The following is a 22,126-nucleotide window of genomic DNA, read 5'->3' as shown; positions in this document are numbered from 1 at the left end:
AGTTTGGACATCGTTGGACAATTCTTGATTGATCCGCATCTCGAAGGGATTTATATTTTATTATTATTTATACTAATTTCACAGATTTATTTATAATAACAATACTTATATGAACTCTCTTTCTCTCTCTCTCTATTGAGATAAATTAATTTTTCACCAATAAACTGCATAGATATTTGATAAATTGACATGACGTTTTTTAAAAGCGCGGCATAATTGGCCCGAAAATGGCAGACCGTGAAGGCGAATCCCTCGTGTTGTCGTCTATCACGTCTGTGTACACTTCGTACACCACGGCCGTGAGTGCCGGGCTTCGTAAAGTTAGGTCGTGAAACTCAAATCCGTTTAAATTCCCATCGTGTTGTCGGGTGGCTCTTTTTTCCGTGATTTTTCCACCGAGAAATGTCTCAAAATCAGAAATCCACGAGTCGCGGCTACTGCGAGGCTATCTTCTCGACCTCGCCGAGGAGCTCCACCAAGCAGGACATCGTCCCCGCGATAAAAACGTAAGGCCAAGCTCGGTTGACATTGTTTTTAACCGTTACGCGCGACGCGTGATGATTGAACATTATTGCGTGTCAACGAGATAAACGTTGCATAAATCGTGCATCATTACCGAAAATAAGACGAATATGTTCCCTTTTCATTTATATAAGTAAAATACATATAGTTACGTATATACTTTATGTATAAAATATATCAAGTTAAATACAATGTAAATAAAAATTAAATGTTTTCATTTTCGAGCCGTAGAAGTTTAACGTTCTTACTTTTTACATTTTACGACGCTCGTTAAATTAAAGAAACTTGCCAAAATAAAATAACGACACTTTTCTATTGCAGAAGGAAGAATTTGTATCCTCCCTTGTCCAATGAACCAGCCAAAGCCGTTTTAACAAAGAGTCAGAGTACAAGCAAGTTGACGCAATGTCCTCTGCAAAAGGTATCGTCGAAACTCGAAATAGCAGAGATCTTGGGATCTCCGAGCAAGTTGTCCGACGCAGAACCGTGTCCAAAATCTACAAACCCACAGCAAGAAAACACAGTCTCCAACGTCACATCCAATGACAGAAATCTAAAGACTCCGGTCAAAAGAAGACTTGCTGGTGGATTGTCCAGCGACAAGACGTCTGCCATACAGTTTTACACGCCCAAGCATACAAGAGTGACAAATACGCCCAGTGCTGATGCCAAGTTCAATATTTTACCCAATGCAAGAACGCCTGTGAAACGTTACTTCAGCGATCATGCTCTGTCGCAGAGCACCCCGGACTGTTTTAACGCAGTCCACTTGGAAACTCCATCCCACAAAATTGACGACGTAGTAATAGGGGAACAGACAATGTACGAGGGTGAAAGCAGCAATCTTACAGTTGGAATACGTATTAGACCCTTGACTGGCAAGTAAGTGAGATTAGACTAATCATCCTGCAAGAAATTTTTATATTTACTACATGCTTATATTACTTTTCTTTTTGTCACTTATAATTGAAATAAAAATATTTAGGTATTAAATTTATATTTTTTTAAAAACTATACTTGTACATACATTGAGATTTTTAATTTTTTCTATTTTCTATGTCTATTCTATGTTACATTGATGAACGGTATTTTATTACTCACAATATTTGTAATTTCAGAGAATCAAACGATCCAAAGGTCACAACAGTCGTGCAGGGAAACGGTCAGAACGTTATCGTGGAATGTGATTCTGCGCATCACACTTTCATGTATGATCATTGCTTTGTTTCGCACGATGATCCGCTTACGCCTGGTCACGCCAGTCAAGAGGTTGTCTTTCGCAATATGGTGTTACCTTTAGTGCAAAATGCTTTCGAGGGTTACAACGTCTGCTTGTTCGCGTACGGACAAACGGGATCTGGAAAAAGTTACAGTTTAATGGGCACAGAATCCGCGCAGTTAAGCGCGACGCCATTCGACGAAAGAGTCGGTATCATCCCAAGATTTTGCCAGGAAATATTTACACGAGCACGTGACAATCCACAGGTCGAGACTACCGTAGAAATCAGCTACTTCGAGATATATAATGAAAAGATACACGATCTCTTAGCAAATACAAATAATGCATCGAAGAAAGCTCCCCTTAAAGTAAGGGAGCATCCTGCCTTCGGCCCCTATGTCGTCGATTTGAGCCAGCATTGTGTGCAAAATTACAAAGACCTACAGGTACTTTTATAATTTCATAATAACGATTCATAAAAACGCGATTACGACTAGTTTTCTTAATATATATTCATCTCTTTGTGAATGTAATTTTTTTTAGACTTGGCTTAAAGTGGGAAACTCGCAGAGAGCCACAGCCGCGACTGGTATGAACGAGAAGAGCTCGCGATCTCACAGCATTTTCAGTATTATACTAACTCAGACGCATGCGGATAATCAGTTGGATTGCAAGCCACTCGATGCTAATCGTCGCAGTAAAATTAACTTGGTTGACTTAGCTGGTAGCGAGAGATTGAGCCAAACTTCTGCAACTGGTGACAGATTAAGAGTCAGTTTCTGACATAGTAATTTTATCCCACATGTGTTGAATAATTGATAACGTTGTATAATGTATATTGGTTTGTTCAACAGGAAGGTGTGTCTATTAACAAATCTTTACTTACCTTGGGGAAGGTAATTTCATCGCTTACGGAGAACACAAACAATCGTAAACAGGGTTTTGTGCCGTACCGTGAATCAGTGTTGACATGGCTGTTAAAGGTAAGTACTATTTTATCTGTGCATGTTTTGGATCAACGAAAATGCGGAAATTGTTACAAGTTCAATAAACGCATTCTTTTACAAATTGAGGGCCTAAAAATATCTTTAAATATAAATAAAGACTTACTTCATGTGACAATCTTCACATGTTTCTAGTCTCTTATAGAACATTATTACCAATACTTTTCTACTTCATGCACTTTATAATTGCCTGAAATGGCATTTTGCATGACTATCAGTACAGATAAATTTACATAGTTTTGAGATATGACAGATATTTTTCTATTGGAAAGGAAAAAGAAAAAGGGTTTATCAGGATTGTATTAAAAACACTAATTTAGAAAAAAGATATATGCTTCAGACTATTGTTATTATTATACCTTATAATCCTTTTTTACTTAATATTTACAAGTAATTGTTACATAATTCAAATTATGCCAGTATGTAAAATAAAAATGCTTGTGGATTGTTATATCTGACCATACAATAACTTAAATACATACCTTAAGAAATAATTGTTACAAGTAAAATAACTAGTGAAATATATCGATTTAATTTTAACTTGGCATCTGCCATGTTTCTTCATCTTCACAATAAAAAGAGATTAAAATCTTATTTTTCAGAACTAAGTACATTGTATGTTATTGTGCTATATGTAGTGTGACAATATTACATATACTTAAACTAAAACTTATTTCGCTGTGCTTATAAAATACATAATCGTGTATTCAGTCTTATATATCAAGCAGTTAATCTGTGAGGTTCTTTTATTGTAATTAACTTTATTGAAGTTCCAAATCGATTTTGCTGCATTTTTTATTCTAGATATATTTGCAGTTATTATCTGAAGCAAGATAGCAACTGATTCTAAAATTACGATTGCAGTGATATTTTCTTTCTTTCTCTTTTTCAATAGTATGAATCCAATTTGTGCAAGCATGGATATAATTTTCAAAATTTGACGGTCGTAATAAACTGTCTTAGCGAGAATTGACATTTGGGAGCTTATTTACATTTATATTTACATGAATATTCGTTGAACGACTAACGTGCAATTAACCATAATGTATAACTGAAAGAATGAATGGGGAGTAATGATAAAATATTCCTGTTTACCACGTACACTTCGATATAAATCTTAATCTGATTCTTCCTGAGAATTCATTTGACTCATACCTGCTTGGGGGTATAAGGTGTAACATCTAGTTATTCCAATTTAATATCTAATTCATGCGTCTAATTAATTTGAAAAAAAAAGATGTTGCGCATGTGCATAATGTAAAATACAAAAGAGTTTCAAGAGTCGATTCTGTTTTATCGTTCTATAACGTATTTCCAGGAACAGATATGTGTGAATTTAATGGTCATAAATGTAAGCTTAATATTATCTTCATTAAAAGCAATTATAAAATTATTATTGTCGTGACCGTTATACCTAAAGACTATGATTCGTCCATTATTCGTAATATCTAAAGGCTAGGATTGTCTGCACCGCGTAACTATTTCGCCGATTTATTTCGGTTGGCATCTGCGACTTTCTTCTCGTTGCATGTCACGTCAGTCTCTTCTTCTTCCTCATTGATCCCTTCATGACAGGAATCGCTCCGTGATTTAGTTCTTATATAAGCTGCCAAGTTTCTCCTTTTCATCTCTTTGCATAAATAACAGCTTTCTTTGGATTGTGGCTGCACGGTTCGTTGATTTTCCGCTGATTTTCCTTAAACAATAAACACGAAATTGACTGCCGAGAAGAGAAAAAGAATCCAACTTTTTCAATGATTAGAATAAATATTTCTGTGCCTATTATCTCGTGGTGAACAGGAATTTTATGAAATATTCAATACGCGTACTCAATAGGAATTGAAAACGTTTTCGTTCTGTCGATAGAAATTCTATGTCTCGCATTTTACAACTTACATAAAACATGCCGGTCAAACCGGTTTATTTATTCTTTGGTATACCGGTTCCGAGCAGACATACCAAGACATACGGTGCAGTTCAGTGGTATAAAGATTCCAAATATTTTTCGGGAAAAGTCTGTCTGATATTTCGCGAACCAAAGAAAATTACGAGGAAAATATCGAAAGTAATAGAATCATCGACATTTTCCTCGCGCCGAATGTGATCGATGTGCAGGTGCGGGTATTTTCAAATATCGACCTCTCATTGAAATAATTATGCAAATATACTAACTAAATGATGTCTAAATGAATAAAAAATAGACCTCCGCAGTAGATACTTGTATTTTACGCATGATACTTTATATCTGCAGACAAGATATGGCGACTATAAATATTATTGTAATATAAATTATTACATTTGTTACCGAACGATAGAAAATTCCTTGGTTATTTATTCAAGACAAAAGTCAGTTCTACTTCGCTCAGTCGTGCCATATGCGTACGTTTACAAACTTCCAAAGCAATCAATTACACGCTGCACATCTGATATGACTAACGAATGAATGGAAGTGAATAAACGGAATTTTTAGCGAGCGCATTAATCATTCCGTTTAATGCGTTCTTTTATTTGGCGGTAACTGTAATTTTAGTTCCTATTTTTGCGTCCACGTGCCAAACGGTGCTATAGTATCATAGCGCCGGTGACCGTCACGGCATTCAACGTGGTAATAAAAAAAAACAACGCAAAAAAAAAAAACAATTCCAACGTACGATCTTGAACGCGTTCACCTGTAGCGCCAGATGATTATATACCTTCGCTCGTGAGTCACGGAGATCTGGCGTTCCACCTCGTGGCTATCGAGACATACCCGGGGACGCAATAATCTCCGGAATCACATCGCAAACACAAGCAATTATATTTAAACGGATGATTAATCCGACAGAAATGATTAATCCGGGGCCTGAAAAAAATTGAAATCCATCTCGAGATTCGTCTCTCCTGAAAGAGGTCCGATTAGCACAACTGAAGTTGAAATCGGACTTTCTCACGATTGACGATCGAGCCGAGTGTCCTTCCGCATTTCGAATGTCATAAACAATCCGTTGATTAATAAGGAGAGATGCTGCGGCGCTTGAAACGTCGATTCGGGTCGTGTAACGCGCGGCCGCCTATAAGGCAACTGTCTAAAAATAGACACGTGTGTATCGTAGAAACGTACGCATGACGGACGGACGGCTTGAAATAACCGGAAAATAGGATAACTGCGTATTATTTGATTGCCTCTATCTCGTCCTACCTCGAGAGATATTTTTTTTTCTTCTTAAATAATATTAAATCGAGTCTTTAAGTTCTTACAAGAGAATTTTCATTTCAATTTCACTGAAGAATCTGTCGTTTTTCAAAATGTCGATGTCAGATGTTACGTAATCGGTAGTAGCGCCGATAAAACGTAATACGATAGTAACTAATCGTCCTCGCAACGTGATCATTAATCTTTAATCAATGCGCTTTTTTTTAAATAAACCTACGATCGTAACAACAATAAAATGTTCGATTTTTTATCTGATAAAATTGCAACTTATCTCCCAAATGCGATAACATGGAGTCTTTTTTTTGCGCGTTATTTATCCGCGTTATAATCGGGGCCGGTAATACCAGGCGCAATAAACAGCGCGCGTATCAGAGTATTATTGCTGTTACAGTAGTCGCTCGATGACAGAAAACGAGGGATAGATATGCGACCGTGAGGAATATCGAGATACGCGAGTTCGCGTGTAAACATTCCGTGCCAGTAATTTGTATAATTATGTAACTTTTTATCTCGTTATGACGACGTAAACGGAAGCGACCCGATTTGCATGAGAAATATACGGGTAACGTGCGTTTTTCGGTGCAAAAAGATGTATGTCCTATCGTTAGCAGATCGATGTCGATATTTAGCAATAAATTACGGCATCTCGAAGTCGTTCGTTCGAGAAAGAGAATAATTACAGTTACAAATGTCATAACAGAGATATTACTGAATAAACGCGTTCCACAGGAGCATGGATTCGTGATAACGTAATTAATTCCCCTGCAGCGACGCGATACGAGTATATTTAGATTATAGCGGTTTAATGTATGATAATGTATGATAAAGAGAAATCCGTTGCGTTGATTATTCATGCTGCTGGCGCCGCATATTTGGCGTTTTATTTTTTTGTAAAAGGAAATGCATTAGCGAGGCGCTGACGTAGGTAGTATTTTGAAATTGCATGTTGCAGAAGGAATGCGTATAATACGATGTGCGATATAGCCGATATATATTTCACCATTTTTAGTCCACGTGACAGATACGGCTGGTATAAAAAATGCCTATATATTTATATAGCAACAAAAATATAAACTCACAAAGTTTTCCTCGCAATTTACCATCCATTGTTTTGTGCAATTTAATAATAGAGTAATCTCTCTTCCCGGAAAAACCCTTTCTATTAAAATACGTATTAAAAATTGTGTGATTTACTCGTAATATATTTATAAATTTAAAGTATCTTTTTTTTTTAAATCTACTTAAAAATTACATACACGCATTTATTATGAAATTATTGCTTTAATCTGAAACATTTACCTATAATTTTTATCCATACACCACGTGTAACAGGTATATTCTGCGACGTAAATGTGACGCACAAAGACAGCTATTGTCCGCGAATTTTTCACGATAATTACTCCACTGCTATTTTGCGCGCGAATACATGAATCGATAACACTCGGTAACGAAAAGTGTTGTCATCGCATTTTTTTTTCGGCATCCGCATTTTTTCGGTTGCAATAATTTCCAGTCGTACATTGTATCGCAGAAGTATTGTACTTCCTCCTTCCCCGAGTAGTTTTATATTTATTTAGGGCCACTTTTTCCAACATCCATTAAACTCTAACTGACCGTTAACTTTTCACAATAGTTAAATTCTATTTTATTGGTTAAAAGGTTAACGGTCGGTTAGAATTTAACAGGCGTTAGAAAAAAGTGGCCCTGAAATTTTTCTTTTATAGTCACAATGGAAAGTGCTCATCGTCCATGTACCTACCTAAGGAATGTTAGGAATGCGTACCTTTAGGATAACTCTATAAAAACTCTCAGAATGACTAATCTAAACGAACTAGAACTTCCCGGAAAAGCGATATATCCTTTTTAGGCCCTAAAAGAAAAAGACTCTCGAACTGTAGCGAGAATTCCCAACAATTCGGTATTTAAGATCTCAGTACGCCGTACTTACGGCATAGTCAATTGCTAGTATTGTATAAATTCCAATTTATTATTGTAAGCGAAGTGACAAAATAAATTCTTTCTGGAATAAGAATTATCTCGAAAAGGAAATAAAAAGCTGTGAACTTTGCAACTAATACAGATACATTTATGAGCATAAGTAACTCGGAAAAATTGCAATTTTTTTATTGCTATCAATGCATTTATGTCGACCGCTTTCTCATCCGAGTAACGAACAGGTTCTTGTCTACCTATACCATATTACGGACGAATATAACTTGTTCGCACGGCTAACAACCGTGAAGAACTAACAAATGATTATAATTCCTGCAATTTCCACGCAACGTCCGATGAAAGTATTCGCAATTTCCGCCTGGAACTTCCGATTGCAGCCGCCACAGTTTTCCTGCGGTTCCCTCAGTCGCTTCCCTCAGCTTACCTCACCATGACTGTTTGATTCGAGTTGCTTTATTGCCTCGCTTTATTAGCTCGTTTTATTATTGCATTATCAATATGTGGATATTCAGATTATCTTAGTATTTAGTACCTATGTATTTCTCGTGTATTTCAAGGCAAGGAGAAACTAGGTAGGAAATTTATCAGGTTCTATCTGGAAAATATTTCAAAATAAAATTATGCTCGCTCTCCCTCTCGCTTTTCTTCCTCGCGTAAGGTAACGCCGATGCAGTCTTTTCAGGCACTTTCCCCTGTTCACGTGGACGACTTAACGAGAAAATACTCGAAGAGTCGATGGATATCGAGAATAGCAAGTCTCGGATAACGGAGAAATGTCTCAATGTAATTATCTGCTATTTGGAATATCTGAGTATCGCAGTACTTATCAGCGATCTCGAGCACTCGGATAAACAGATGAAAAAATTGCACACTTAGCTATATCTGTGAATTCGGATAACGGATGAGTACTTACTGATCCAGATCAACAGAATTAAAATAAGACTTAATAAGAGATAAGATACGTCTTCTTGCACTGAGTGGCGCGAAGAAATATTGTCTTTTAAGATAACTTGCCAACCTCGTAATTTTGTCTGGCCGAAAATACGATGTTTACCTCGCGATTAGTTTTTGCAATCTCGTGTTTAAAGGTGTATAAAGGGAAAAACACTGGAAACGGCAAGTTTTTCGTTTGTCGATTTAATCGAATTAACATTAATTGCTCGTGAAATTGATACTTTTGTTTACGTTGGAAAATTGTTTTGCGTGCTACTTGCGAAGATCGCGTCAAGTAAACATTGCTAATTATATTCGCGACACGTGAGAATCTGCCACATTTTCACGAAGTTATGCGTCATTGCGTCGAAAGAAAGAGGGATCTTATCCAGCGAGATTTAAATGAGTATTATCTGTGGACGCTTTAAATGACGCGCAGTTGAACTTTTCACGGTAAAAATTATCAGCTTTAATTATCAGCTTTAATTGATTCGTTAATTTCTATTAGATATCTCGGGATCTTGAATTGAAATTTTGTCGTGAATTAAAGAAGACGATTTAAGGATTTTAAATCTATTAACGCAACTTCGACGATTGATTTTTGATTTGTGAAAAATCGTTAATTTTTCAGTCTCTTCGAACTTGAAAAACGATATTTTTAAAAGAATCTCGATCAACTGAGTCGAGGAAAAAATTCATGACCCTCCCGCATATCTATTCAGAGAAGCGCATTCGCGACGATTGTATAACTGCGAGAAGACGCTTTATCGCTTACTGCTAATACTACTTAATAGCTAGAGCGTGTTCATAGTTCGTTATCAATTTAACAATTCGTTGTCAAGGATGTAGCTCTAATGAAACTAAAGGACACAAGAAAAACGTGCCAGTTTTCGCAACACGAATTACTCCACTGCACCGTGAAGTATCGAGTCGAGTGTAAATTCATTAATTAAACCGTAACAACTGGACGAGACGAAGGAGAGGGTTCTGTGCTTACTGGTGCTGTTGCCGCACTTGAAATAGTCCTTGTTCCACGGCTGCTCGTAGTCGCGGTACTGCGGATTCCGCGAGTACCCGTAGGTGAGCACCTCCGGTATGTAAATCAGGTCCATGATCCCCTCGTGGCGATCCCCCGCGTTGGTCGACGTTCAAATCGGGACTGTATATCGTCGGCTCTCGAATTAGCGCCTCCTGCGCCGAAGCCGTGCGTCTTTTTTTTCTTTCACGGACGGCTCTTCCAAGCTGCTCCGAAGCCGCTCTCTCGTGTCGGAGTATCGCCTGATAAAGACGTGCGTCACGCGTGCGGTTACGTCCGGCTACGTAAAAACGCAGTTTCTTCTTCCGCGGGGGGGAAAGAGAGTTGGGAAAAAAATAATAGAAGCGTTCCGGGATCCGACCCTCGTCTCCTCGTGGCTTTTGGTGGCTTTCTCGCTTTGAACTAAACGAAGCGTGGACGCTAACGCGCGTAATGTTTATCTGTTGGGGCCTCACCCCACTCCGCCTCACCGGTTCTCCCGTCCGTCCTCCCTCTTCCCGCTTCTTCCGTCCCGACACTCCGACACATCTTCCTCTATCTCCCCACCCCCCTCCCTCTCCCCTCCTGTCCTTCGGAACGCGTACGTTAGCGTTTACGTTCCTCGGTGCCCCACCTTCCACTCCGCCAATCACCTTCACCGTTTCGCATAGAATTGTGCGACGCGCAAAAGGTAACGACGCGCGCGCGTCGAGGAGAGCGGCATGCGTGCGTGCGTGCGTGCGTGCGTGCGTGCGTACACGTGTACGCGCGCGTACGTGCGTACCGGCGCGTGCGCCTTGGCGCCGGAAATAACGCCTCGCCCGTTTTCTGCGTTTTACTTTTGAAAAAAAAAACCTTGTTTTTTTTTTGCAACGGGAGCAAGTCGATAAGATAATGTTTTTGACTTGCTGCTATAATTATCGCGGTGTTTTCAAAGGCACCGATGAAGATAGAAAATATTATCGTTATCTTCTTACTCTTTTTTATCATTATTATTGTCACATATGATATTAATGTATTAACGTAATGTAATAATAATACACGATTTATTAATATATTAATATTATTATTATTAAAATTATAATTATTAAACAATTAACAAGTGTATTATTATTATATAACAAAGTTCTTTCGTCCAAATTAATGGAAATAGTTTCTTCTGAGGATTCAGTTATTCTTCATTTTCTTTATCTGGAAGGATAATTCCTCGGTGCGTTTTTCCATTTGACGTTCCGCTATACGTCTGTTTTCAACAAAATATAAATATAAATGAGAGATAACGTAGAAAAGATAAAGTGGTGAACTTGCAATTTTCTTAATGAGTTTTTAAACATTTAAACATTTTTCAACACGAAGAAAAAAAGAATATTCATCATCGTTGCTGACTTTGTATTACGTCTTTCTGTGACTGATTCACATGGACATGAGTTACAATCGCAAATAATCATAGCGTCACAGTGCGTTGTTCTTTTTAATGTTTCGTCAAACTCTTCGCTGCGTGTAAAAAGCAGTTAAGATACGTAGATATGCAGATAGTGCGACATATTGTATTGTACTTGTACATTGTCTCAAAGTCTCAATAATGATCGAGCTTTATGATTAACATATCTTGTCGCCAATCGAGTCTTACTCGATTGGTTTCGTGATGTTTTTCACCGATATTTACGATCGAAGATCACGGTCAGATTAGCGAAACGGTAATAGTAGAAAACTGCATGACGTACTATTTCTGCCTTTGTTTCTTGTGATTCCTTCGCTTCCAGCTTACCGTATCTATTTCTTCCGTGTTACGTTTCATTACCTTCTCCTCTTCTGGCCTAATTTTTCTCGCGTTCTTATTTAACATCCTTTTGCTATATAATCTCTCTTGCTGCATGCTTTCTCCTCATGCTTTAGAACTTTCTTCAATACCTTTGGTAATAAAAATATATTAAAATTTTAATTTCTGTCTCCATTTTTATTGTATAGTATAAAAGTTTATCAATTTCTTTTGATACGCTATAGCTAGGTGTATACAGGTGTCCAGGAGCCACTAAAATATTTTATCTTATACATATTTTTTTCCACTTCAATATCTCCGTTCTTGATCTCTGATATGGATCGTTAATTAATAATTAATAGTAATAAAATAAACATCAGTGATGAATAATACATAGAATTTTTTTCAAATTTATTTGAACTCGGAAACAATGTCCTCTGTGGCTTTCCCTCAAATTTGCGTTAATGATATAATTTTTTTATTGCACTATGCGAGAATGGAATTTTTAAAGCTATCAGTAAATTAGCTGAATTAGGTAAATTCATCGCATTATAAAATATCAGTTTCGCGACATTGGTATTAGCAACACGAGCAGAACAAATTTCAGTCGTAAGCGCACAATTATTTGTTTCAATAATTCCCATGCTGTAATTTGTAATTATTATATAAAATATTTGGCGCATAAAATATTGTACTTCAAAATTGCTCATTTCTCATACATGATACAAAATTCTGATTTAATTTATGCTTTCCGGGTTATTTAAATCCATATTTATTTGCAAGCTGAGAGCTGTGAAGACAGAACTGCGAAGTAGAAGACAGGAAATCCGAAAGATTAGAGTTAAAAAATCGAGTGCCCGTAAGATTATCTTAAGAATCGCAAAAACAACAGGAAAGGGGAATTTACCTTTGGAAATCTTATCCTTTATTTATTGGTACTTAAGGAGAATGCGCCGTTAACGGATGACAGTATTGGCCGATAACGATATCCGGCAATTAAATTCGCAATTGATTAGATTTGCAATCGCTTTCGAGGTTTTTCTAATGCGTGCGGTAGGAGCTGTATCTTTTATCGCGGACGAATTATGTAGAGCAAATCAAAATATTATGTAACAATGAGCGAACGTCTTTGCAGGAGAGCCTAGGGGGAAATTCACGAACGGCGATGCTGGGAACGGTGTCACCGGCCAATATCCACGTGGAGGAGACCTTGGCGACCCTTCGGTATGCGTGCCAGGCTCGGGCTATAGTCAATCGAATCCGCATCAACGAAGACCCGCACGACCGGCTGATTCGGTAAAACATCTCCCGAGATTTAACTTTTAATTAAATAAAAGCTCTATATTCTCGTTTATTAGCGAATTATATAGTAAAAAATTGCCATGAATATGTCGAAGGCAAATTATAATAAAAAAGCTGAAATCTCATTATCCTAACAGATTTGAATAAAAATGTAATTTAATAACTTATCTCAATAGCGAATTAAAGGCCGAAGTACTACGTCTACGCGGAGTGCGCAAGGGATACGAGAAGCAGTTTGGAGTTATGCCTTATCAGTTGCTCGATCGCATCAAGTCTTATGCGTGGAGTCCATCCCACCAGTTCGATAAGGAAGTCGTGCAAAAGCAAAAGGAAATTGACAAACTGAAAGATCAGTTGAAAAAAACGGAAGAGCAGTTGGCTGTTACTCAGATGTAAGTGAGATAATTTGGTCCCGTATACGTACGATAAAAAATTAAGCGAGACAATAATATTTAAATTCTGTATATAATCACATGTTATATCTTTAATTAATTTTAAAGTCATCGATTATCTTTCTCATTCATCCTTGGAAAGAACAATTCCAAGGCAAGAACAATTATCAGCAGTGATAATTTTGTAAATTTCGGAACTGAAGATATTGCAATCATGAGATATGATTTTTAAATGTGATGTGTTTTATTCTTAGCCGTTACACTAGCCTTGCTATGTTTAAGGGCTGGAAGCTATAATTTAATCTTATAATCTTATAATTTAATCTTTTAGTAAAACTTATCAAAGGATTAACACTTGTCCTCGCAAGTGAAGCTAGCTGTTATCGCGAGTGCGTACGCGGTGTCATTAAGAGTTTCGCAAATCTGACCAGCGACTTTTTCGATTTACGTTGAATCGGTAAGACTTAATCGTTAGCCACATGTAATTACAGGAGTCCGCACGAAAAGTTCCAAAGAGCCGAAGAGAGGAAAAGTTCGGAGCTCAAATATTTGCGCCGTTGCGGAATCGCCATCGAGATTGATTTCCAGGAGCGAGATAAGCAGCCTTGTCTCGTAAATCTTGCGGCCGATCCTCTGTTATCCGGTACACTTTTGTATCTTATACCTCCAGGTTTGGTTCGTATCGGGAAGAATAGCGGATCCGAAACCGATAATCTGGATATCATGTTGGACGGACCTCTTGTTAGGGCACTGCACTGGTTAGTCATGGATTGTGTGTGCGTTTGTTTTTGACGTTTAGGGCAAAGTATAGAGGATGAGGGGAAAAAAGAGAATGGATCGGTGTGAGAGGAGAGATATTCTTCTAAAATATTGAAGCTGTTTTCTCTTCTGTCAAATATATATTTTGAATGTGCTATGAATGTTTCCTGTCTCGTACTAACAGCTTCAAAAATTCCCCGGAATCGCTATATATTTCTGAGAAATATAAAACATTGTAAATAATTTAGGTTCCTACAAACCATATTTTTGAGCGATGCTGCCAGCGATTGTAAAGCTGTTGGTCGCTTTCCTGAAAAATATTTGAAGGTCTTTTCGGTTCTGTATCTGCAATCTCAATAATGTCAGCGGCATCATAAAGGTGCTGTCCTTTCACAGGAAGGTCAGTCATAAACCTTTGAGACTTTTTTATCGTTTTACTTCCTCACTTCTGGTAATGTGATTAATATCTTTGTTAGCGATTTTACAACAAAATTTAATGTTTATACATTCTTTGAACTATAAATATTTTCAACTCGACGTGCGTTAAATATCACGCACGTTAAAAAAAATAAACATCTCTTATTACTTTATTAGAGCTTATGAAATAAGACTTTTTCTCGTTTCCCGCAATTTCTGTAAATTATAGCAGCAATTCCGGAACTTTTCGAAGTTAACCATTTCCACTTATCAGCACGCCTTGCATCATTTGTCTCTTATAACGAGCCGACTAATTATTTCTACTCTTAATGCATGTTGTTATTGTTACACAACAAATCAGATAGTAAATTGCAATTATTGATCTATATAACTTATTTTATCGATTAGATGGATTCTGGCAGGCGTGAAATGGATTCAATGTTTCTTATAATTTTATAAGTTGTTTAATTTATTGTTGGTTTTTATAAACCTTGTCGATTTTCTACATATTTACATTCTATTTATGCTTAAACTTTATCGTATTCATGCCTCATTATACAGGTCTTCATTAAGGATTCATGAAGTCACTGAATAAATTGAAATTTGAACAAGTCTGGGACTTACGACGCAATATTTAAATTCTACTTGTTGCTAATGAATATATATAAATTTGCAGCTTGTCTGCAAAATATATGCATTTACGTATGTGCTGCTTGGTAAAAACTAAATACTCACTGAAGTGCTTGTTTTAACTTTCTACTGAATACTTAAATTCTATGTATAAATTCTATATAAATAAATGACTAACGTTTTGAATCTTTCTCTCTTATATATTATTAATTAAAATATTGTATACAATCGTTTGCTATAAACTTTTTTCTTTTTTCCTAGCTCTATTGAAAACAACGAGGGAAAATTAATCTTGACGCCCGAGATAGGTGGAGACACATATGTTAACGGACAGGTAAATGATGACGGATTAATTGCTAATATGTAATATATAAAAGATTGAAACATTAGATAAAAATATTTCTACTTATTCGCAGATGGTAACTGGGAAAGTTATGCTCAGACACGGCGATCGCTTAGTCATCGGCGGTAATCACTATTTTAAAGTCCTAAATCCGTACGACGAATCTTGCAATGTCAAGCTTTCCACACAAGCGATCGATTTTGAATTTGCGCACCAGGAAATTCTTCGAATACAGGAAGAAAAGTATGTATGCTTAATTAGAACAAATGTAGTTAGAGAAAGACTCCTCGATATAAACTCTCAAGAAGGCTAATCTTTTTAGAACCAGAATGCAGTTGTTTGTACAAAAATATTGATATTATCGCTAGTGATAATGATAGCAAATTCATGTCATTGAGAAGAATCTAATCGTAATATTTTACGTTTTGCACTACTATCTCTACTATCATTAGTGATACAAATAATTTCGATGACCGTTATCGAGATGATCATTAGACTAAATACTTACAAGTTTAACACAACTGCGTTCTGGCATGCAAATTTTTTTCGATAAGTATTTTATCGGCACTTATCACAAGTTTATCCATAGATTAAGAGCAGAACTGGAGGAATCGAAACAGAAAGCGATAAAGGAACTCGAAAATGCCAAGCGCGAGGTAGAATTGCAACTCGGTTCGCAAAAATCGAAATACGAGCAGAAGATCAAATTTCTTGATACCACTCTGAAAGAACAACAGCACACCCTCGAACAAATTGATCATAGAAAAAAGGAATTGGAATTGGAAAGAGAATTACTCAGCAAGGAGGTGGAAATCAATAATAAGATTAAGAAAATGCAGCTGGAGCAAAGTCACGCGAGACTAACGCCGTACAAATCAAACTTCCTGCAAGAACTCGAGAGTATTTTGAACGAGAAGGCTGCGGACATTGAGAACGCGTTAAAGACGAAACTTAATGGGGAAACGATAACCGCCGGTGGTATCAGTCTACACGAAATGCAAATACTCGTTAAGGAAGCGACTCAGCGATGTAAAGAAGCTGGATTTGATTTTGTAAGTTATTTTGTAACAATTATACGAATTATTACACAGAGTCTCGTACAGCCGATAATTTTTTGTACAAAAAATGAATAAGAAACAAAATCTTTTTTAATTGCTTGTGTAGTCAAAAATGATTTTGAATATTGTAGCGCATATAAGTGAATTCTATTTACATACATGTTATGTATTAGATTTTGTTTTTGCAACTACGATACGGTGATGATACGAGGTACTGATATCGTTGTTAGTTGAACTATTTCGAAACGTAAGATACAGCAATCGCGAATACTGATATGTTTTTTATAGCATTACAAGCTCATGGCGAAAACACTTCAACCGCAGCAAATCGTTATAAAAAAAGTTGTATCTGATTTGACGTACAATTTTAATATCATAAGCAAATAGACGCATGCATGTTATTTTTATATAAAAACCATTTTTTTAAATCTGTAACATTATATATATATTTTTTTTAACGAGAAATTATCTTATTGGCTGTAACATTATTCATTGTATATCTACTGATTTTGTGCACAATTTTTTTAAATTTTTCTTCGAATTTTAGGAATTTGACCAACAACAAACAGTAGTGGAAAATAATTTGCAGCCAGTGATTCGTGTTCGTGATAAGACGATTGCGATGGAAACACTGTTGCCAGCGACAGACTTTCTGAATTGGATTTATCGTTTGAGAAACTGTGACGATATAAAGGACTCGATGAAGGAACTGTGGCATTCCAGCTACAAGTGGGAGTCTTACGAGACGGAAGTATTTGAGGATTCTTTAAACAACAGTAGGATCTCGATAAATATGACTCCTGTGAAGAAACAACTGAACAAAAGTATCCACCTGGACAAGTTGATATTGGAAACGACGCTGAACGATACATCCATGATGCATGATCAACAAGAAGATGTAAATGCGTGTCTCACTCAAATCGAAGTCGCCGCGAAAACGTTGAACAAGCTGTGTCGTCGGTATCAGAACGACACTAAACCAATCGTCGAATCGTTAGCTAAGATGCAAGATATTATAGAGTGCTTAAAAAATATCTTCCAGAGTAAAGATCCGAGTGAGTGCGAGGATATGAGTGCAAGTTCGATAAATAGTAATAACGATACTGTAATCGACATGTCGAACGATGTAAAGAACCTTCCACGGTTCCATAATAAGGAAACAAACGAATGCAAAGAAAAAGACACTATATCTGTAGATAGTATTAATAACGACGTAGATAAGTTAGCAACAAAAGATAATGCTGAAAATTGCTCAAGTCACATATCGCCAAAGAAATCTAGCATGCGGAATAACATGCTAGATACGAAAGATGGAAATGTTCAAAAGAACGTAAGGTTTACTAATAAAACCGAAAATCAAGACTTGATAAAATAAGAACGATAGTTGTTTAAAATATTCATTATTTTTTAACAGACTTTCACTATTGCCGTTTTAAAAATGTGAGAAACGTATATATTATTATATTAATAATACATATTACATTACAGATTTAGATTTATGCAATGCTTCATTAAATTTTGTATTTTAACACATTTTATAAATCATTTATTGGAACCGTGCCTTTATGAATTTTCATTATTATTTTGATTATTATTGGTTTATGAGACTTTTTAATTTAGCTTGTATTAAAACAAGATTTTATTTTACGTAACCGAACTAAAAGATACTTATTGTTAGTAGCAAACTACTAAAGTATAATAAAGAATGTACACACAAGATTTTATTTTAAACGTATGTTAGGTGTAAGTATAATTTGTAAATTACAAACTCTACTTTTTTCGTAATTTCTAAGAAAGTAGTATCTGTAACTTAAGAATATTATATTGCAAATTGTATAATATGCATGTGAACTTAAGAGTAATCTAATGATTGACTTTTTAGACTTAATGAGATAGATTATAATATTATAACTTATATGTCAATGATTAAAAAATAAGTTTTTAATACTTATTTATACTTATTTAATACTTATATTTAAATTTAAGACTTGGTTTAATTTAAAACCTATATTACTTTTTCTACAGAAATAAATTAAAATTCATGAGCTTGTAAGACTGTATATATAAAAAGGATTGCGAATATTTTGTATAGCTAAGTATTCATATTTATGTGCCATAAGTGACAATAAATCTTTATAAATCAAACAATCAAAAGTGACATACAGTATCAAGTTTTATTATAATATGGACTCAGTAAAAAGTGGAATTGATAACATTAATAGGTGTATTTATTAAAAAGTTAATGATGGATCAATCAAAGTAATCTTCAATATCGATATTAGGATTTAACAAATCTTCGCCATACATACTTAAATCCAACTGATTAAGTATCAAATTTTCACACATCTCTTCCAGGTCTGTTTCCCCAATGAGCACTGCACCCTGCATTTTGCCGTCCTGCAGAATGATTTTAATATACTCCTGATCCTTGGTAATTCGCAAAAGTATTTCGTAATTCCTCCCCAACGTCTGCCCGTTATACAATCCGAGTAAAACAACTTTGTAGGAAAAAAATTTGGTCACATGAGTGAAAAGTTCGAAGCAAAAGTCTTGCAAGAATTCTTCGCATCTTAAATTCGAGGCCATCGACTTGGCGGCGTAACGACCCATCTGATGAGCCTGCGTCCATAGTCTCATTTGAAACCAATGTTTCGCTTTCGGCCAGCCGACAGTACACACGTCTCCAGCAGCGTAGACATCCTTCTTCGAAGTTTCCAACTTCCAATCAACTAACAATCCAGCATCCTCCCCTCTTTCGAGATCTTCCAATCCACTAATGTCGGAATTTGGAATGACACCTGTTGCTGAGATAATAAGATCGCACCCAATAATCTTACCGTTCGTTAGTTGCGCGTAAACTGGCCACTCTTCTGTAGAATCAAACTGTTTTCGCTCGTCGGAAGTGAGTAACTTTGATATCTCGCACTCATACTCAACCTGAACATTTGTAGGCGTAAAACGTGTACCGCCTATATCCAAATTATTGTGCCAATCCGGGCCAAGAGCGGCCCCGTTTTTAACTGGCACGCTATCCGACACAACATACCTCATTCTTTTGGTCGGCGAATCTTTATTAAGATTTTCCGATATGTCGGATTTAGAAGAAATCTTATCTAAAAAGAATTCTGCGGCTCCAGGATCGACAAAAGTTGCGGAAATGTGCTTGTCTTTAATCACCCAGATCATTTCGACGCCTTTAACTTCGTGCACTATCTCGGTAGCGATTCCGCCATTGCCAATGATTATGACCCTCCTGGCGTCTCTAAGTTTCTGAGAAAATTGTAATACGGATTCCGTGTCACGAATACCTATAACGAAATCATTGTTTTTGGCGATCAGTTTGGGTTTCGCGCCGGTACAAAGGCACAACATTTTGAAGCTTATGACTTTTCCACCGCCGATTTCCACCAGTTTCTTAGCCGTGTCAATTTTAACTGCGGTATCATGAATAACTCGTAACATTTTATGCTTCTCGCTTAAGACTGTCGCGCTTTTTTCTTCTACATCAAAACGCATTAACGTTCTGCCTAGTGGAACTACATTTGTCACAGCTTTTATCAGGGGACTAGCGGTAATCAAACATACGTTTTCCTCTGGAGCGAGGAAGCTCAATCCCTCCGCACAAGATACTCCAGCTATACCGCCTCCTATTATAACAAACGTTGACTCTATCTTTTCCATAATTTCCTTGGATTCATCCATATTTAATGAAGGACTACATAAACGTCGCAATATGATGATATAGAATAACTAAAGATTAATTATTTGACGGTTTCCACTCTGAATAATCGTACTGCCTTAAAGGAACATCGTACGTGATAGTCCCGTAATCTTTGGCCCTGGTTAACGCAACTAGAAGCTGTTTGTGCCTTCTTTGGCAGATATTTGTCTTCCTACAAATAAATAAGAAGTCCATAAAGATGTATCAAAAGACATAAGGGCTAATGTGACAAAAACATGTAAAGTAATATTGATAATGAAACTTAGATGCTTACGAGTAACTCAGGACGTCTCCGTTATACTCGTTGATGAACTGCTCAAGCAGCTTGACGTTTCTATGATCGAGTACAAGATACTCGTCCCTACAGATAGGACATGGATTTCCAGTGGAGATCTGGCCTTTTCTCTAATTGAATATTTTAGGCATTATTGAAAGCATTATGTTAATTGTATTGTAACAGGATAAAAAGGTGCGAATACGTACTATACAAGTTTTTCGAGTTTTTCTAGTTGGAAACATTCCTTTGTGATTTCTTCTGTATGGTTTCCATACTGGTTCATCTCCGTAAGTCTGCTTGTAAGCTGGATTTCGCAATAGTTATAGTCACATGATAATTGTGTCGCGTAAATTAGTAAGATTGTCAGAGCAAGACACGCTTGCCTGACAATCTGACACTTAAAACTTATCAACAATTTCTTACCGTCGCTATTCATATACTGAATGCTGGTCTCTACGGATATAACTGGTCTACGTGCAATCTTAGGAGTCTCCGCGGATGAACTCTCAGTTACATCACCCTCAGTTGCATTTCCTTCTTCGGAACAACGCGTAAGCGAAAACGTGATGGCTCTCGCCGAATCAAGCTGCAAGCAATTTACATCTATAAAAGCGACTTTGATCAAACTTCGATTAACTTAATCGGCGACTAACTTATTAAGCAATACCTGTGCTATTTTATTAACGTCGGCAGAATAATTAATATTTCGTCGTTAAATACATATGCAGAAAAAGATTAGATTAGAAACAGCAAATTGCATAATTAGAAATCTTGCAGCAATTTCAGTTAATCACTGATTAAGTTAATCGGTGATCAATTAAGTGGAGTTGTTTGAAGCAAAATTTCCAACTATAATACAATCTGTTGCTCCTGATTTAATCACCTTGTTAAACAATAAAGAATTAATAATTCTATGATAACAAAATAGTGTAGGTGGGTATTACTCGATAGGTTAATCACCGATTAATTGGAGTCCGGCCGGTCATCCTAAAGGGTATTTTGGTTTATACGCTGTTTATTGCTCCAAAAACTCACTTTATGTGTTAAACTCGCTCGCGCCAACGCTCCTACTCGGTGTAACGTGTTTAGAATCGACATGCTCGGCAAGATAACTGCGAAAATAAAGTGTCTATTTAATTATTACGTATATACACAATCACGCACAGTACTCCGGAGTAATTGATGACGCACGTGTCAGAGACAATCTCGAATTTTTAAGATACGCAAATCCCGCAGTACAAGTAATACGAATTAAATATATTAAGCATATTATTAAAATGACTTCATGGAAATGTAATTAATGCAAAAGAAAAAGAGGTTGCATGATTTATCGTCGGAAATTTACAATTGCACCTGATTGTGTTGTAAAGTCTGTTCCTTGTAGCTGCACTATGTTACACTTTCTGCAATGAAAACGAAACAGACGATGATCAGATGTTGGAGAAAGAAAGAGAGAAGCTGAAGGATGTAAAAAGTTCAACCACAAAAAAGACAAACCTATCGTACTTATACAATTACAATATACAGGATATTTCTAAAAAAAAAAAAAGCCCACTAATTATATAGCGCTGTTTCTTATCAAAAATTGGTGTACTTTCAGAAAGTAAATTTAGCAAATATAAAGACCCG

At 36.4% G+C, this 22,126-nt stretch overlaps 4 protein-coding genes across 5 annotated transcripts; 1 reads left to right on the top strand and 3 right to left on the bottom strand.

Annotated features, from left to right (window-relative positions):
- The first annotated feature begins 296 nt into the window (after nt 1-296).
- Nucleotides 297-18,718, top strand: Neb (kinesin family member nebbish). Its single transcript, XM_071721307.1, has 12 exons — nt 297-506; nt 844-1,404; nt 1,641-2,187; nt 2,285-2,512; nt 2,596-2,724; nt 12,734-12,894; nt 13,077-13,292; nt 13,784-14,050; nt 15,360-15,432; nt 15,515-15,684; nt 16,031-16,493; nt 17,047-18,718. Exons 1-12 carry the CDS (start codon nt 403-405, stop codon nt 17,872-17,874), a joined length of 3,747 nt encoding a protein of 1,248 aa, XP_071577408.1. The 5' UTR covers nt 297-402; the 3' UTR covers nt 17,875-18,718.
- LOC139782457 (uncharacterized) lies at nt 3,076-10,281 on the bottom strand. The gene is made up of 2 exons (XM_071721488.1): nt 9,822-10,281; nt 3,076-4,441 (listed from the first exon to the last, which is right to left on the bottom strand). Exons 1-2 carry the CDS (start codon nt 9,934-9,936, stop codon nt 4,224-4,226), a joined length of 333 nt encoding a protein of 110 aa, XP_071577589.1. The 5' UTR covers nt 9,937-10,281; the 3' UTR covers nt 3,076-4,223.
- On the bottom strand, nt 18,710-20,201 carry Pyroxd1 (pyridine nucleotide-disulfide oxidoreductase domain 1). The gene has a single exon (XM_071721326.1). The coding sequence runs from the start codon at nt 20,199-20,201 to the stop codon at nt 18,750-18,752; it is 1,452 nt and encodes a 483-aa protein (XP_071577427.1). The 3' UTR covers nt 18,710-18,749.
- Mrps18b (mitochondrial ribosomal protein S18B) lies at nt 20,173-21,844 on the bottom strand. Of its 2 annotated transcripts, XM_071721470.1 has the most exons (6): nt 21,689-21,844; nt 21,533-21,609; nt 20,921-21,083; nt 20,704-20,801; nt 20,495-20,625; nt 20,173-20,392 (listed from the first exon to the last, which is right to left on the bottom strand). In XM_071721470.1, exons 2-6 carry the CDS (start codon nt 21,593-21,595, stop codon nt 20,257-20,259), a joined length of 591 nt encoding a protein of 196 aa, XP_071577571.1. In that variant the 5' UTR covers nt 21,596-21,609; nt 21,689-21,844; the 3' UTR covers nt 20,173-20,256. The 2 variants fall into 2 exon arrangements, with proteins under 2 accessions (XP_071577571.1, XP_071577566.1); XM_071721465.1 differs by having other exon boundaries at nt 21,533-21,844.
- Between the last annotated feature and the right edge of the window lie 282 nt (nt 21,845-22,126).

The sequence above is a fragment of the Temnothorax nylanderi genome, unplaced genomic scaffold (genome assembly GCF_030848795.1).
Source record: "Temnothorax nylanderi isolate EJ_2023f unplaced genomic scaffold, tnyl_v1.0 TNYL_tig0007_pilon, whole genome shotgun sequence".
NCBI classification, from domain to species: Eukaryota; Metazoa; Arthropoda; class Insecta; order Hymenoptera; family Formicidae; genus Temnothorax; species Temnothorax nylanderi.
The sequence above is the reverse complement of the archived record's forward strand: the minus strand, read 5'-3'. Positions and strand labels throughout refer to the sequence as shown.